The 12,590-nt window shown below is 51.2% G+C and overlaps 1 protein-coding gene across 2 annotated transcripts; it reads left to right on the top strand.

The window, feature by feature from the left end:
- Positions 1-2,536: 2,536 nt before the first annotated feature.
- Positions 2,537-12,315, top strand: Dact2 (dishevelled binding antagonist of beta catenin 2). 2 transcript variants are annotated; one of them, XM_076926574.1, is made up of 4 exons: positions 2,537-2,697; positions 8,327-8,459; positions 9,514-9,789; positions 10,262-12,315. In XM_076926574.1, exons 1-4 carry the CDS (start codon positions 2,650-2,652, stop codon positions 11,917-11,919), a joined length of 2,115 nt encoding a protein of 704 aa, XP_076782689.1. In that variant the 5' UTR covers positions 2,537-2,649; the 3' UTR covers positions 11,920-12,315. The 2 variants fall into 2 exon arrangements, with proteins under 2 accessions (XP_076782689.1, XP_076782690.1); XM_076926575.1 differs by lacking the exon at positions 2,537-2,697 and adding an exon at positions 2,991-3,341.
- The last annotated feature ends 275 nt before the right edge of the window (positions 12,316-12,590 follow it).

Raw genomic sequence — 12,590 nt, forward strand, 5'->3', positions numbered from 1 at the left:
AATATAAGAGATTATTTAAGAAGATTGTTTAAGTTACAATTAAAAAAAAATTCTGTTCAGGCCAATGAAAAACAAGTCACCGTGTGTTTATTTAGTAAATATTACTGAGAGCCAGGCACGGAGCCGAAGTCTCTAAAATATCTCAGTAAAGGGAACACAGCTCTCCAGTCCCAACCTCCTCACAGCCCAGTGTGTGGGACAAACAGATAAAAAGCAAGCTCACAACTCTGAAATGCTCTGAAATGTCTGCAAGAAGCAAAGGCCGGGGAGGTGAGACCCAGTGCCTAGATCTTTTAGGAAAAGAAGACAGCCCCAGGGAAGGTGAGGGGCAGAAGGTGTTGAGCCCAATGGAAGGATGCTGAGAGGGACAAAAAGGGCAAGAACCTGGAAGGTGAACTGCAAGAAGGTCACACAGGCACACAGGGCCACACCTCCTGTGAGGTTGAAGTCACACAGTTTTGAGGACAAAGACAACAGGGTCCTTAGGATGTTAAGGATGGCTGGGTGCACTGTTAGGAGTCGACCACATGGGGGCAGCAGGCAGCAAAGAGCGGGATCCTGGAGACTGCAACAGAGCATCTGAGGCAGAGAGACACAGCTTAGTTCATGATATTCAAGGATCGTAGTTAATACTCAGTAACAATTAATTAAGCCCCGCTCTATAAACGGAGGTTAGAGGTGAGAAGCCACCCTGCAGAACAGTGTCTGGCTAAGGATCCCACTCACTGTACACTGTACCTGAGCACTTATTCAGCCAAATTGAACCCAGAGTATCCAAACCTGCAGCTCTAGTCATCACACGTGTAGGTGTCCCAGCCACTTCTTCAGGAAAAAACCAACCAACCAACCAACCAAACAAACAAACAAACAAAAAAACTCTGGACAGGATCATTTTAGGTCGTAGGCTATGCTGCCGAATTGACTTCCAGGACCCCCACCCCCCACCCCAAGTATACCAATCGGTAACTTGGAACATGGGTTTCCTCCCACTCGCCAGCTCCTTCCCATGTCTGTTCATCTGATTGGAAGGAAGTTTTCCTTGTTTTATAAAGGGTACGCTGAGGGGGCAGGGCAGAATTACAGGCATTAATTAGCACACAAGAATAATTCTAGGCCCCAGCCGTGAACACCTAAAAATGAAATGGGAAAATGGTTTACAACACTATAAAAATGAAAATACTCAAAAAACAAATTTAACACGGGCACAAAGCTTACTAATAACTGTGAAACGTGGTTGGATAAACTGAAAGTAGATCCGATCATGTGGAAAGGGGCCCAGGTCTGTGCACTAGGAACACGCAACCTGAGGTAGTAGTTCCCACTGATTGACAGGTTCCGGAAATCCCCCAACAAGACCCATGCTGTCTTCTTTGCAAACACTGGCCACGTGACCCATAAATTCTGTGGAAATATGGAGGGAACAGAGCAGGAGACAGTAGTGAAGAGGCACAGGGTTGGAGAACTCATGTGTCCAGTCTTCAGAAACCAATAAAAAAAGGTAAGTCATTGACCCAGCCTGGAACAAGCACAAGTATGACAGAAAACGGAAATTCATTCTCCGTATCAGCTGATCCTCCATTGATCCACACCTCCTGCTGTTTCCTGCACGCGGTTGTGGGGCAGTGGAATACGCATCTGCAGAAGAATGAAAGAGACCCAGGAGGATGAAGGACAGCTCAATCTGAGCAGATGAAGAACTTCAGGGTATACTGGCTTCAACTACAAAAGCTTAGACGTCTGCAGATTCGAATCAGGCAGCGACTTCTCAGTCAACACACAAAAGGCAGTAAAAAGAGGGAAAAAATAGTTGTAATGAAGTAAAAATAAAGAGTAAACATTTTAACCGAGCTCAGTGCTGCGGACCTGTGATCTAGGAACACAGAGTCAGGAGTTCCTTGGAGACCAGCCTGATCTACCTAGTACTTACAAAGAGGTGCAGTCGTGAGACCCTGTATCAGAACCAAACAAAACAAAAACAGGGAAGTAAAATAAATAGAAACCTGTAGACCAGAGAAAATATTCTGGGAACCCTGTATCTAAGAAGGAAATTGCAAATAAGAAAAGTGTTTGAAGGAGATTCTGGTTTTAGTTACTAAAGAGATCACCAACTCAAAGTAGCGCGTTCCTGAATGACTGATTCTACAGGGAAAAGATAACTTAACCTCCTCCTGCCTCAGGAATCGCTGCCAGCTACACTCCACAAGCCTTGGTGCTCTGGCTGGAGGCAGCGGGTGCAGCTGGCACCTTTCCATCCCTGCTTCGGAGGAAACGGTGAGCACTCAAGAAAGCGGTCTATATAGTAGCCACCCGTGATTCAACAATTCCTGCCTTCTGTAGACACTCAAGAAAGAGAAAAGCTTTTCTTCCAATCTGCCTGCGTGCAAGAGTGGGGTGGCAACTTCTTTCTAACATAGCACTGGAGAAACATGAAGGCTACAGGCACTCTACTCGGCCAGTAAATTGCTGCAAAATGGGCGCACCCGGAAGTCTAACACCAGCAAAAGACCCGGATAACAGGATTCCACTCAAGACAGTGTCCACAGGAGGCCGGTGGAGGGCTCTGAACATGGAGTGAGTTAAGTAGACGAAGGCGACCGATAGTGTGCATCTTCCTTCTGTAATCCAGACAGTGTTGCTGAAGTGACCATCATGGTGAGAGCTGCACATCTCAGGAACTTACTAGAAGCTTCCTTAAAGGTGCGTAGCATGTGTTTGAAGCCGAGAGGCAAGCACAGGTTTCCCATGTACACTGGGAAACCTGGTAGAGGATTTTCCATTTTAATCAGCTTACAAACAGCAACGTGATTCTTGCAATGTGATTTTTTTTTTTTTTTTAATTTAAAAACCTAAACAGATCCTTTCTCGGCCTGTACCCAAGCTCTCCTCTGTCCCTCTCTGGAGGGGCTCTTGGCCTTCCCTGATGAGCTCACAGTCTCAGGGGCGCAGGGGTTGGGCAAGGGCGAGGCCGGTCGACGGGGCGGGCAGGGGGCGGCCGCTGTGACCTCGGGCGTCGCAAACACCGCCCTCCGCGGCCAGCGATAGGTCCCACCCCACCTAGGCGACCTGCGGCCGGGGGCGGGGAGACGCGGCGGGGACGCGCGGCGCGGCGGTTGAGCGTCCGGGAGATGTGGGCACCGAGCGGCCCGGGGCCCGCGGGCTGGGACCGCCGCAGGGTGGGCGCGCGACTACGAGCCGCACTGGCTGGGCTGCAGGAGCTTCAGGGGCTGCGCGCCACGCAGCAAGCGCGCGTGCGGGGAGCCCTGGGCCTGCACCCTGCGCCAGGGCCCCGCGGCCAGGAGCTGCGGCTGGAGTCGGCGCTGGCCGCGCTACGGGAGCAGCTGGTAAGGAGCAAGTGGGGCGCGAGCGGCCGAAGGGACGTGTTGAGTCGCGATCGGGGCGCAGTTGCGTGGAATGTGCGAGAGGAGAGGCCAGATGCGCGGCTGCGTGGGGAGCGCCCTGCGGGGTGCGGGCTGGAGAGCCGCGCGCGGGATCCGGGGTTGACTGCGCACCGCCTCTGCGGCGGACACAGTCTTGGTGCGGCGGCGCGCAAGTCTGGCTAGACACAGAGCTGTTGTGGTGAGGATGCGTGGACTCCGTTCCGCCTGGCAGGAGTCTGCGCACATCCTGACCTCATCCCGGGAGCAGGTCATTCGGTTGCACAGCGTGAACTTGAGCCGCAGGGCACTGTACCGGGTTCGCTTAGGTCATTGCAGAGTCTTGCGGGCTGAGGATCATCTCCTGACTCGTCACCTGACTCGTTTAAAAAAAAGATGAAGAAGAAGAACACGAGTGTCCTCCGGTCTGCGGAACGTGGGAGAGGGGACTGGTGTCGCTTTCTCAGCTACCCGCGCCCATAGAGTCTTCATCTGTAGGCCACTGGGGTCCCCCCAGGAGTAGAATTGCAACCCGTTTCTAGAAACAGCCCAAGGTTTCCTCCCCAACACCCCTCCCCAGTGCTGCAGTATTATTAAAAGAACAAAATAATACACACTAGAAAGAGTGTGATAGAGTTGCGCCCACAACTCTTAAGTGGGATTATTTTTTTTTCACGGTGAAATTTGTGTCCTGTTGAGAGTAGCTTCTTGGCAACGTTCAGGGTGAAACTGCTGTGTTCGAATCAGCTTTAGCTTAGAATATGTTGGGTTTGTGCCTAAAGAACCAGGAAGTCCAGTGTCTGAGTCACTGCTCCCCAGGACACCTGGAATCTTCCCTGAGTGTGGGAGATCTGGCTGAGGGCGGAATCCAGCTGACAGCCTCCTTCAGTCTGTGAGACGCCCAGCTGCTGCCCAGAGAGGGACATGGCTGGTGTGGACTGGACTCTGCACACCGTTGCACCCACAGGACCAAAGCATTACAAGTGCCGGTCTTTCGAGGGCCTCCACACTCTGCTTCATGTGACCTCAGCCAGGCAGGCGCAGTGATGATGAGTTCAAGCATGACCCATTCCCTTCAGGTTAACGATTAACTCCCCCCCCCCCCCCCCGTCAGCAATACACAAACCCAATCCGTGAGCCCTCACACTCCAATTTACCAGCAGCCTGTGGAGAGATCAAACAAGCTTTTTGTTGACACACACTCCCCCTCCTCTCCAGGAGACTAGGGGGAACACACAGGCTTTGTCTTGGAACTTGGTTCATGGGAAAAGAAAAGAAAATAATTGAATTTTACGTGGCTTTAGCACTTCACCATTTTTCTTATGCGGGATGGGGGACGGTTGAGGGTGGATGGGAGGAACGCTACTTGTTGAATAAAGAAAACGGATGGGGGGGGGGAGAAGAGCTGCAGTACATTCTAGTTAAACTGCAGCCGAAACTAGAGCTCACAGCCCTCCTGCTGGCCCACCTGGCCCCCAGCCCTCCTTCTGGAGTGAAGAAAGGGGAGTCCTATAGTCCTCTGCAGTTATCCTGCAGGAATTCTCAAGTGAGGATGGGTTTAGCATTTCTAGGGATTTGGTGTCCATCAGATGAACTACGCCCTGCTAATTGCAGTGCCAAAAAGTCACAAAGAAAACTCAGCAGTAGCTGCTTAGAGGAATTTTGTTCGCTGGATAAATCGGTGACCCTTAATGGCCGAGCCCAAATGATAGACTTCTCTTGTAATGAAATCCCATACCCTCTGACCCTTGACCTCCACACTCAGCTGCAGGTGGCCCCTTTAGACCGTAGGATGCCCCGTGAGTGTTTTCACAGAAATTTGTCACAGAAAGTGGCCTTTCAGTCCCACACGTGGGCTTAAGTAGGAGTACTGGCTGGATGGTACCATGCCAAGAAGCTGAAACAGTCTATCTTGCCTCCACTACATCCAGGAGGAGAAGAGTTGTCCTGAGAACCCGATGCAGACTGATATGAGGATCATCCTGCTGGGGTTGACCGGTCATGACTTGTTCTGAAAGTGACAGCATGCAGCTATCTCTTCCCTTGGCAGGCTCAGGTTGTGACGCTGCTGCAAGAGCAGGCCACTCTGATTCCGTAACTGTGAATCGTGTTTTCCTTGGACCAACTGGCTTGCTTTGTGAACAAGAACACACAGGGGGCAGATGGAGGTCAGATGAGAAACTGATGAGGTCAAGAGCAGGGACCTGCCAGATTTCTCCAGGGTCACTGTCAACCGCACCATGAGCCAGATCTGTGAGCAGGGCCTTCACTGCTGACTGATGCGATTCGAAGTTTGCAGGAGGCCATGAAGGGGTACCTCATGCATAACACATTTCCTTTGTTCACTATTAGCCTGTGAGGAGAGGAAGGAAGTCTCTTAGATACAATCTCTGCATCCTGACCTTTTTATCTTACAAATATGCCATCAAGTTCTGGTTTTGTTTGGTTTGCTTTTCTTCTGGGGTCGGGGAAAATGGAAATGCCCCTGGGGGATGGTAAAATCAATTCAGATCAATTTCTGTGCGATGGAGTGAGCCCTTTAAAGGGATCAGCCAGCTCATCTTTTAGTGGCACCATAGACTGGCAGGCCTCAGATATTTATTGGTCACCAGACTTTTCCCCTCTGGGAAGGCTGGTGAAACTCCAAGGTCCTAGGCCCATCCTGGAGCCCAGGATCTGCAGGTACACTGGGTGTCTCCACCACTGGGACTATGTTTAGTTCTCCGTTGCACCAGGCCTCGAACCCTTGGCCCAACTCTGAGGGGATTTACCGAAGTGCTCCAAAGCCTGCGTGAAATCAGCGTGAAGTTTGCAGCCCATAGACAGGCTTGGTTCTGGGAAGGGTTGCACAGGCCTGGCTTTGTAGCCATTTGAGCTCAGTCCTGGTCACAGTGGCTTTGACCATGAAGTTCTGCCTAAGGAAAATTATGAAAACCTGAACTAGAGTTAGAGGGGGTCTAAAGGAGAGTGGCATCAATCCTGAGAGTGGTCGCACAGCCCAGCAGAGGATCCCTGAGGCCTCTAAGGACCTTGGGGTCTTGAGACCCCTCAACCATTAACCATAAACTAGCTCCTGAGGCTGGCTGAGCGGTTACCTGCAGAGCAGCTAGTTCAGGTGTGAACACAGGGGTCAACCTTTGTGCAAGGCAACCAGCTGGACCTTTTAAGACAAGAAGCCAAGATTGAGAGAGCGGGACCTGGCAGAGGCGCTTTAATGTCTGTGGGCCTATGACGTTAAGGTAGGATTTTACAGAAAAAAAATATCCATGTCAGCCCCTCGATGAGTATCAGTGTCAGTTTCTGAGTGGGTGTAAAGGGGACGCTTGTGTTCTCTACCCAGGTCATCTTGGGAAAGAGTTTGTGTTGAGGCCCACACTCTGCCTCAACACTTTGTCGCTAAGTGCTCTGGTCAAGAGAGAATGTGGGGCTGGAGGGGCAAGCGACACGAAGAATGGAGAGAAGACAGGGTGTGTGGTCAGGTCTTAATTCTCGTCCCATCTCCTTTATTGAAAGGAAATCTGGGGTATTTATAAACACAAGCAGGAGAACACAGGTGAAAACACTTTGCCACGTGTACCATACAGCTGAGGTCACTAAACAGCAAAACAAGCTATGTGGGATAAACAATATATTTATCAGAGTGTGCTTCAGCTGTTGTAGGCTTTTGAAAACCAAGTCTTTAATCAGGGTATATGGTTCCAGATGGCTGCAAAGTTGATCTAGCCGCTTTCTACTAAAGTTGGCTCCCAACAAGTTTGTGACAGTGGGAGCAGGTTTTGGACCAGGTGGTGGTTCTGGGAAGTTTTGCTCAACTTTGCCACCGATGGTTATAGGAGATACTGCTACTCTCAGACACTCTTCTCCCTTCAGACCCTGTATTAGTAGGTTTGGGGGTGGGATCTTGAAACTTAGCAGCCCTAAAAAGCCAGGGGTTGGGGGGCGGGGAGGGAACACATCTTCAACAGAGCATTCAAACAGCAAGTCATACTGAAAACCTGAGAAAGGACATGTATTCAGTGTGTCCACATTGAGAAGAGGGATGAGTTAAAAGGTTCAGTGTCCCCCAAGTTCATCCTCAGGGTTCTGACGTGAATATAGATGTAAAAAGAAGCAAGAGGTGAGCAATCCTGAGCAAGGTGTGATTCCACCTGACATTGGCTCAGGCGCATGGGAGCTGGTAGGTCGGTTGTCAGAACTGGGGGAATGAATCTCTTCTTGGGGACAAGCTTTGGCTCCAGGGTGGCCCTTTGTCTCTTTAAAATATCTTTTTTCCTGGGGGCGGGGCGTGAGTGCACATGGAGGTAGACCCCACCATGACTCAGCTGCTGGGGGGCTGGCTGAGTCAGCTGAGATTGGCAGCTGTGTCAGCCCCAGCCAGCAATCCCACTCCGCTCATCCTGGTCCTGTTTGATTCTTTCCATCACAGATGAACAGGAAGTTGTTACTGCCAGCATCTTGTTGCTGGTGATTTACACACTGCTGAGATTCTGATGTAGTACCCACTAGAAAAGTAATGGTCATGTTATCTAATAGGCAAGCCACACGCCTGTGTTTTACCCTCTGTCTGCCTTCAACTCACTTATTACTTAAAGACGGAAAGATGTATCCAGCCAACCTGGAGATTGTTGAAAGGAAGAAATTGGTTTTTATCAAACACTCAGTAGTGATTAGCTTATGTGTGTGTACACAGAACTCCCTTCACTTTGTGTGGACTACACTGTGTGTGTGTGTGTGTGTTTACCTGTGGGCACACACCAAGGGGTGACAAAGCCTTTACTGTCCATTCCATGAGACCCAAGAAGTTGCATCCCACCAGTCGGCAGCAGGTGTGCTTGACGTGAGTTTGGCGTTTGGGTCTTCCTGCTGTTTGTGATAGTTCGGTTTCACCTCAGACCTTGGTTTAGATTCTGTTCTCACATCAGATTTATTCTTCCTCCTTCTTTACCTCCTAGTCACGGCTAAGGAGACAGGATGCTGGCCTGAAGACCCACTTGGATCAGCTGGACCAGCAGATAAGTGAACTGCAGCTGGATGTGAGCAGGTCTTCCTGTGAGGCCTTAGACAGTGACAGCAGGCCCAGCTCTGGTATGGCTCATGATTATTGGACATCCTAGAGCCAGGCTGCCAGGATCCTACCCTGGGGAAGGCAGTACAGCATTCACTGTCACCCCTCATGGACACTGTCTGACTGAGCGTTAGGAATAGTGACAGCTTCAGCTTGTGTCCTCAACTGATGTTACAGTTGGGAGATCCCTTGGGCAGCCTGGGAAGTGTATGTGACTGAAGACCTGAGAAAGCTTTAACTAAACATGCTGAAAAAAATACATAAATATAGTAAATATTTAAATAATATATAAGTTAAAGACCTTACATACAATACAGTTTAATACATATGTAAACTAATATATATATAATATATGAAATATGTAATAAATAAGTTGAAAAAAAATCTTCTTTCTGATTGTATTAAATACTCGATGAATGCCTGGCTTTACTGGATGGCCATGGACCGTGTGAATGGATATTTTACAGACCACCTTCTTCATTTAAATAAGTATAACTTATCAGCCAATCACACAAAGATGTCCCCTCCCCCATCCTAGAGTTTACAGAAGGACACCGTTGGCAGTCTTTGCTGGCTTGTATGGCTTGGTCACTTTTTTTTTTTCTTAATATTCTCCGGATGGGGTGAAACTTGGAAACAGGGACCCTTGTCTCTGGGTTACACTGGTCACAAGGCAGGTGTGACAGCAAGCCTGAAGTGTCTAAGGGGACCCCTTGAACTCTTGGTATTGGCTTTTCCAGTCTAGCCTGGGATATGCTAGGTAGGCATCCAGGGTTGAGGACTCCAAAGAAGGAAACGCCTCTTCAATTGCATGTTAAAGAAGGGAGAAAGTACCCAAAAGACGGAAGGAAGGCCCCCTTCTGAGTATAGCTATGTGTCAGTCGGTCCCATAATCACTCACAAGGTTACCAGCAAGAATCTGGAACATTCTTTTTCTGGGCCCATCCCCATAGGCATTCTTGCCTGCTTGTCACCCCTCCCTGTGGCAGTAAAAGCAAGAGAAAAGAGCTCTGGGTCTTTGGGGCAGAGTCCACTGGCTAGGGATATACTAACTACTATATCTGCTCTGCCCAGGTTTCTATGAGCTGAGTGATGCTGGTTCCTGCTCCCTGTCCACCTCCTGTGCATCAGTTTGCAGTGACCGTCTATCCCCCTCCCTGGGTAGCTGGCTGCCTGTGCTCCAGCCCTCGAAGTCCAGGTCTGGCATGGGAGACTGGCGACCTCGCTCTGCTGATGAGACCACTGTCCCTGCATGGAGCCCGCAGCCCACAGAAGATAGCAGGCTCCTGCATGGTGCCAAGGGCACAGGCCGGCCGAGGGGCGTGTTCCGGCCCAGACCAGTGTCTACAGGTGAGAGAGGGAGGCAGGAGAGAGTGGGATAATACCTCTAGCTCAGTGGGGAAGAGGTTAAGTCCCACATGGAGCAGAAGAGGGGATGCGATTTTAAATGACCATCTGGAGATGCGAAGAAGCATCCACATCACGTCTAAATGTGAGCCACAAGCACCCCTCATGCCCCTCATGATTTTCCAAGAGAGAAAGATGTCATTTGGAACATACATACACACCTGGGCTCCATGCCAGGCTTGGTATCTCTGTAGTGAACTACCCAGCTTCACTCTCAAACTGTGGCTGCTGGAGCAGTTAGGTGTCCCGGGTAGCCTCCAAACTGTGGTGAAGTGAGGGCACTGAGCTGGCATCCCCTGACCTCTCTAATGGAAGAGCAGGGACCCCACAAGAGCTGAGACTCTACACCCGCCTATGGGCAGCAGGGACTTGGCATCTATCTGCGTTGACATGCTTCTCATGGTCTCATTCCCAGGCGATCTCGAGAGAGTCCTTCCAGCTGATGCGGGCCTCCAGAGAGCTGGCACTGATGCTGCATCCCTCCTATGCCAGGGAGTAGAGGTCCCAGCCCACGCACTGGACCCCAAGTACCAGCGTGATCTGGTGGCCAGGGGAGGCCAGGAGGTGTACCCATATCCCAGCCCCCTCCATGCAGTGGCTCTACAGAGTCCTCTCTTTGCCCTACCTAAAGAAGCTCCATGTTTTGACATCTACTCACCTCCCCAGGATCCTCCTCAGGTTCCTGTTGATGAGAACAGGACTCGAATTGAGCCGATTCGTGAGCTGGCCTCAGCTGAAGCCTACATCCACAGGCTATTGCGACTGCGGGGCCAAGAGCTCCCCCTGAGAGATGTTGGGCAGGAGCAGGGAGGTGATGCAGCTGCTTTTCCACAGAAGCCCTGTGGCCAGAGGGCAAACAGTATAGGTCAGTTCGAGAAGCCTGCCGATCGGGGAGGAGTGAAACTAAGTAGAGGTGCTGCCAAGGACAGCCTCAGGCAACAGGGGCCTGTGTCCCTTGTGGATACTGAGCCCCTCAGCAGCCCCCTAAAGGAGGAAACCATACCTTGGAATTCCTCTGTCCATGGAGATGATACTGTTGGTCCCTCTGTCTGCTCCCAGGCCCAGCTGCCTCTTAGTGATTGTGACCAAGGACCAGTCCTGTCACCATCCAGGGTGTTGAGCGCTGAGAGCCCACCTTTGGCTCCAGGGTCCTTTGCCTATACATCCTGTACCACTGGTGAAACCTCCCCAGTAAGTCTGAGGATGGGCTCTCCCCAAAACAAGGCCATGAAGGTCAGAAGAAGAGTTAGTGAGAAAGTACCGAGACTGGGGAAACAGCTCCCACCACAATCTGAGAGACAGCGGGGCATTCATGCTGTGTTGCCCACAGAGCGAGACCCCTCCTCCAGGCCTCAGCAGGGAGGTCTCAGCAGAAGGCCCACACTGGCCAGAGAGCCTCCAGGACGCTCCTGTTCTGAGTCCACCCTCTACCCTGTGCCCTTCCTTGTCCCCCTAGTGGTGGCCCAGAGGGAAAGTTACCCAGTATCCTCCCAAGCTCTTTTCCCAATGGAGGCAGCCCTCAACTCAGCAGCCAGGCGGAAGCAGCGCAGGTGGCAGTCCACTATGGAGATCTCAGCCAAAGCCCGTTCAGTCAGCCGACCGGGGCCCAGCTTGGGTCCCTCTAGGTCCCCAGCCAAGAGAGGAGGTGGTCCCCGGGCGCAGAGCAGGCCCACACTTGCCCGTCAGGATGCCTGTGCGAGGAGTGAGTCAGACCCTTCAGAGCACTCTGCAGAATGCGCCTCACTAGTCCATTCTACTATTGCGGAAACCAGCGAGGAAGAGGAGGCCAGTGACCACACTGCCAACCGCTTTGGGGACGAGTCCAGCAGCAATGATTCAGAAGGCTGTGTCCAGAGAAGCCGCCGCGGCCTGGCAGTAGGCAGTGCAGAAGCTGGGCAAGGAGAGTGGGCGTGGCCTCGGGTGTCCCCCCAACAGTCCTCACGGGCCCCAGGAGGCACCAGGCCACCCCTGCCCCCTGTACCCAAACTGTGCCGCATCAAGGCCTCCAAGGCCCTGAAGAAGAAGATCCGAAGGTTTCAGCCAGCAGCCCTGAAGGTCATGACCATGGTGTGATGCCAGTGTTTCAGGACAAGTCTAGGACCCCAGAAGGTGTCATGTGATGTGGTAGCCCGTGCCATGTGATGAGCAGGCGGAGGGTGGTACCAACCCACCATTTTGCTTAGGTTTCTCAGTCACCCTCAATGTGGTTGTAGGTCTTCTGGGGTGACATTCCCTCCAGCCATTTTCATTGCATGATTCCATCCACAGTTTTGCCCCCCACCATAGTGTGCCTGCTTTGTGAGGAGAAATCTCTAATAAGACGTTCCTCCCCAGAGACATCTTAGAAACATGGATTCCTGTTGTGGGGAAAACAGATTTGAATTTAACTCGATATTACAGTCATGTGAACAAACACCTAACCATGCTGATATAGTTCCAAATAAAAGAACCATGTTTCCTTTCTCCTCAGCCACTGTCTTGTGTCTTCTTTCCCAACATGGGATGTGTGTGAACCTGAGACAGGGAAAACATTTTGAGAGTAAAGTCTAAACCCTGGGTTCAACACAGGTGAACTGTGTAGGAAAAATTATAACTTTTTTTGTGTTTATAAAGATAATTCTTGCTGGGCGGTGGTGGCGCACGCCTTTAATCCCAGCACTTGGGAGGCAGAGACAGGCCGATTTCTGAGTTCGAGGCCAGCCTGGTCTACAGAGTGACAGCCAGGACTACACAGAGAAACCCTG

Source organism: Arvicanthis niloticus, chromosome 28 (genome assembly GCF_011762505.2).
Source record: "Arvicanthis niloticus isolate mArvNil1 chromosome 28, mArvNil1.pat.X, whole genome shotgun sequence".
Classification (NCBI taxonomy): Eukaryota; Metazoa; Chordata; class Mammalia; order Rodentia; family Muridae; genus Arvicanthis; species Arvicanthis niloticus.

Excerpts from the sequence above, each read along its gene's own strand:
- Dact2 (XM_076926575.1), top strand. The coding sequence starts at position 3,126 with ATGTGGGCACCGAGCGGCCCGGGGCCCGCGGGCTGGGACCGCCGCAGG. Across the intron at positions 8,460-9,513 it reads TGACAGCAGGCCCAGCTCTG|GTTTCTATGAGCTGAGTGAT; the intron begins GTATGGCTCATG and ends TGCTCTGCCCAG. Across the intron at positions 9,790-10,261 it reads GCCCAGACCAGTGTCTACAG|GCGATCTCGAGAGAGTCCTT; the intron begins GTGAGAGAGGGA and ends TCTCATTCCCAG.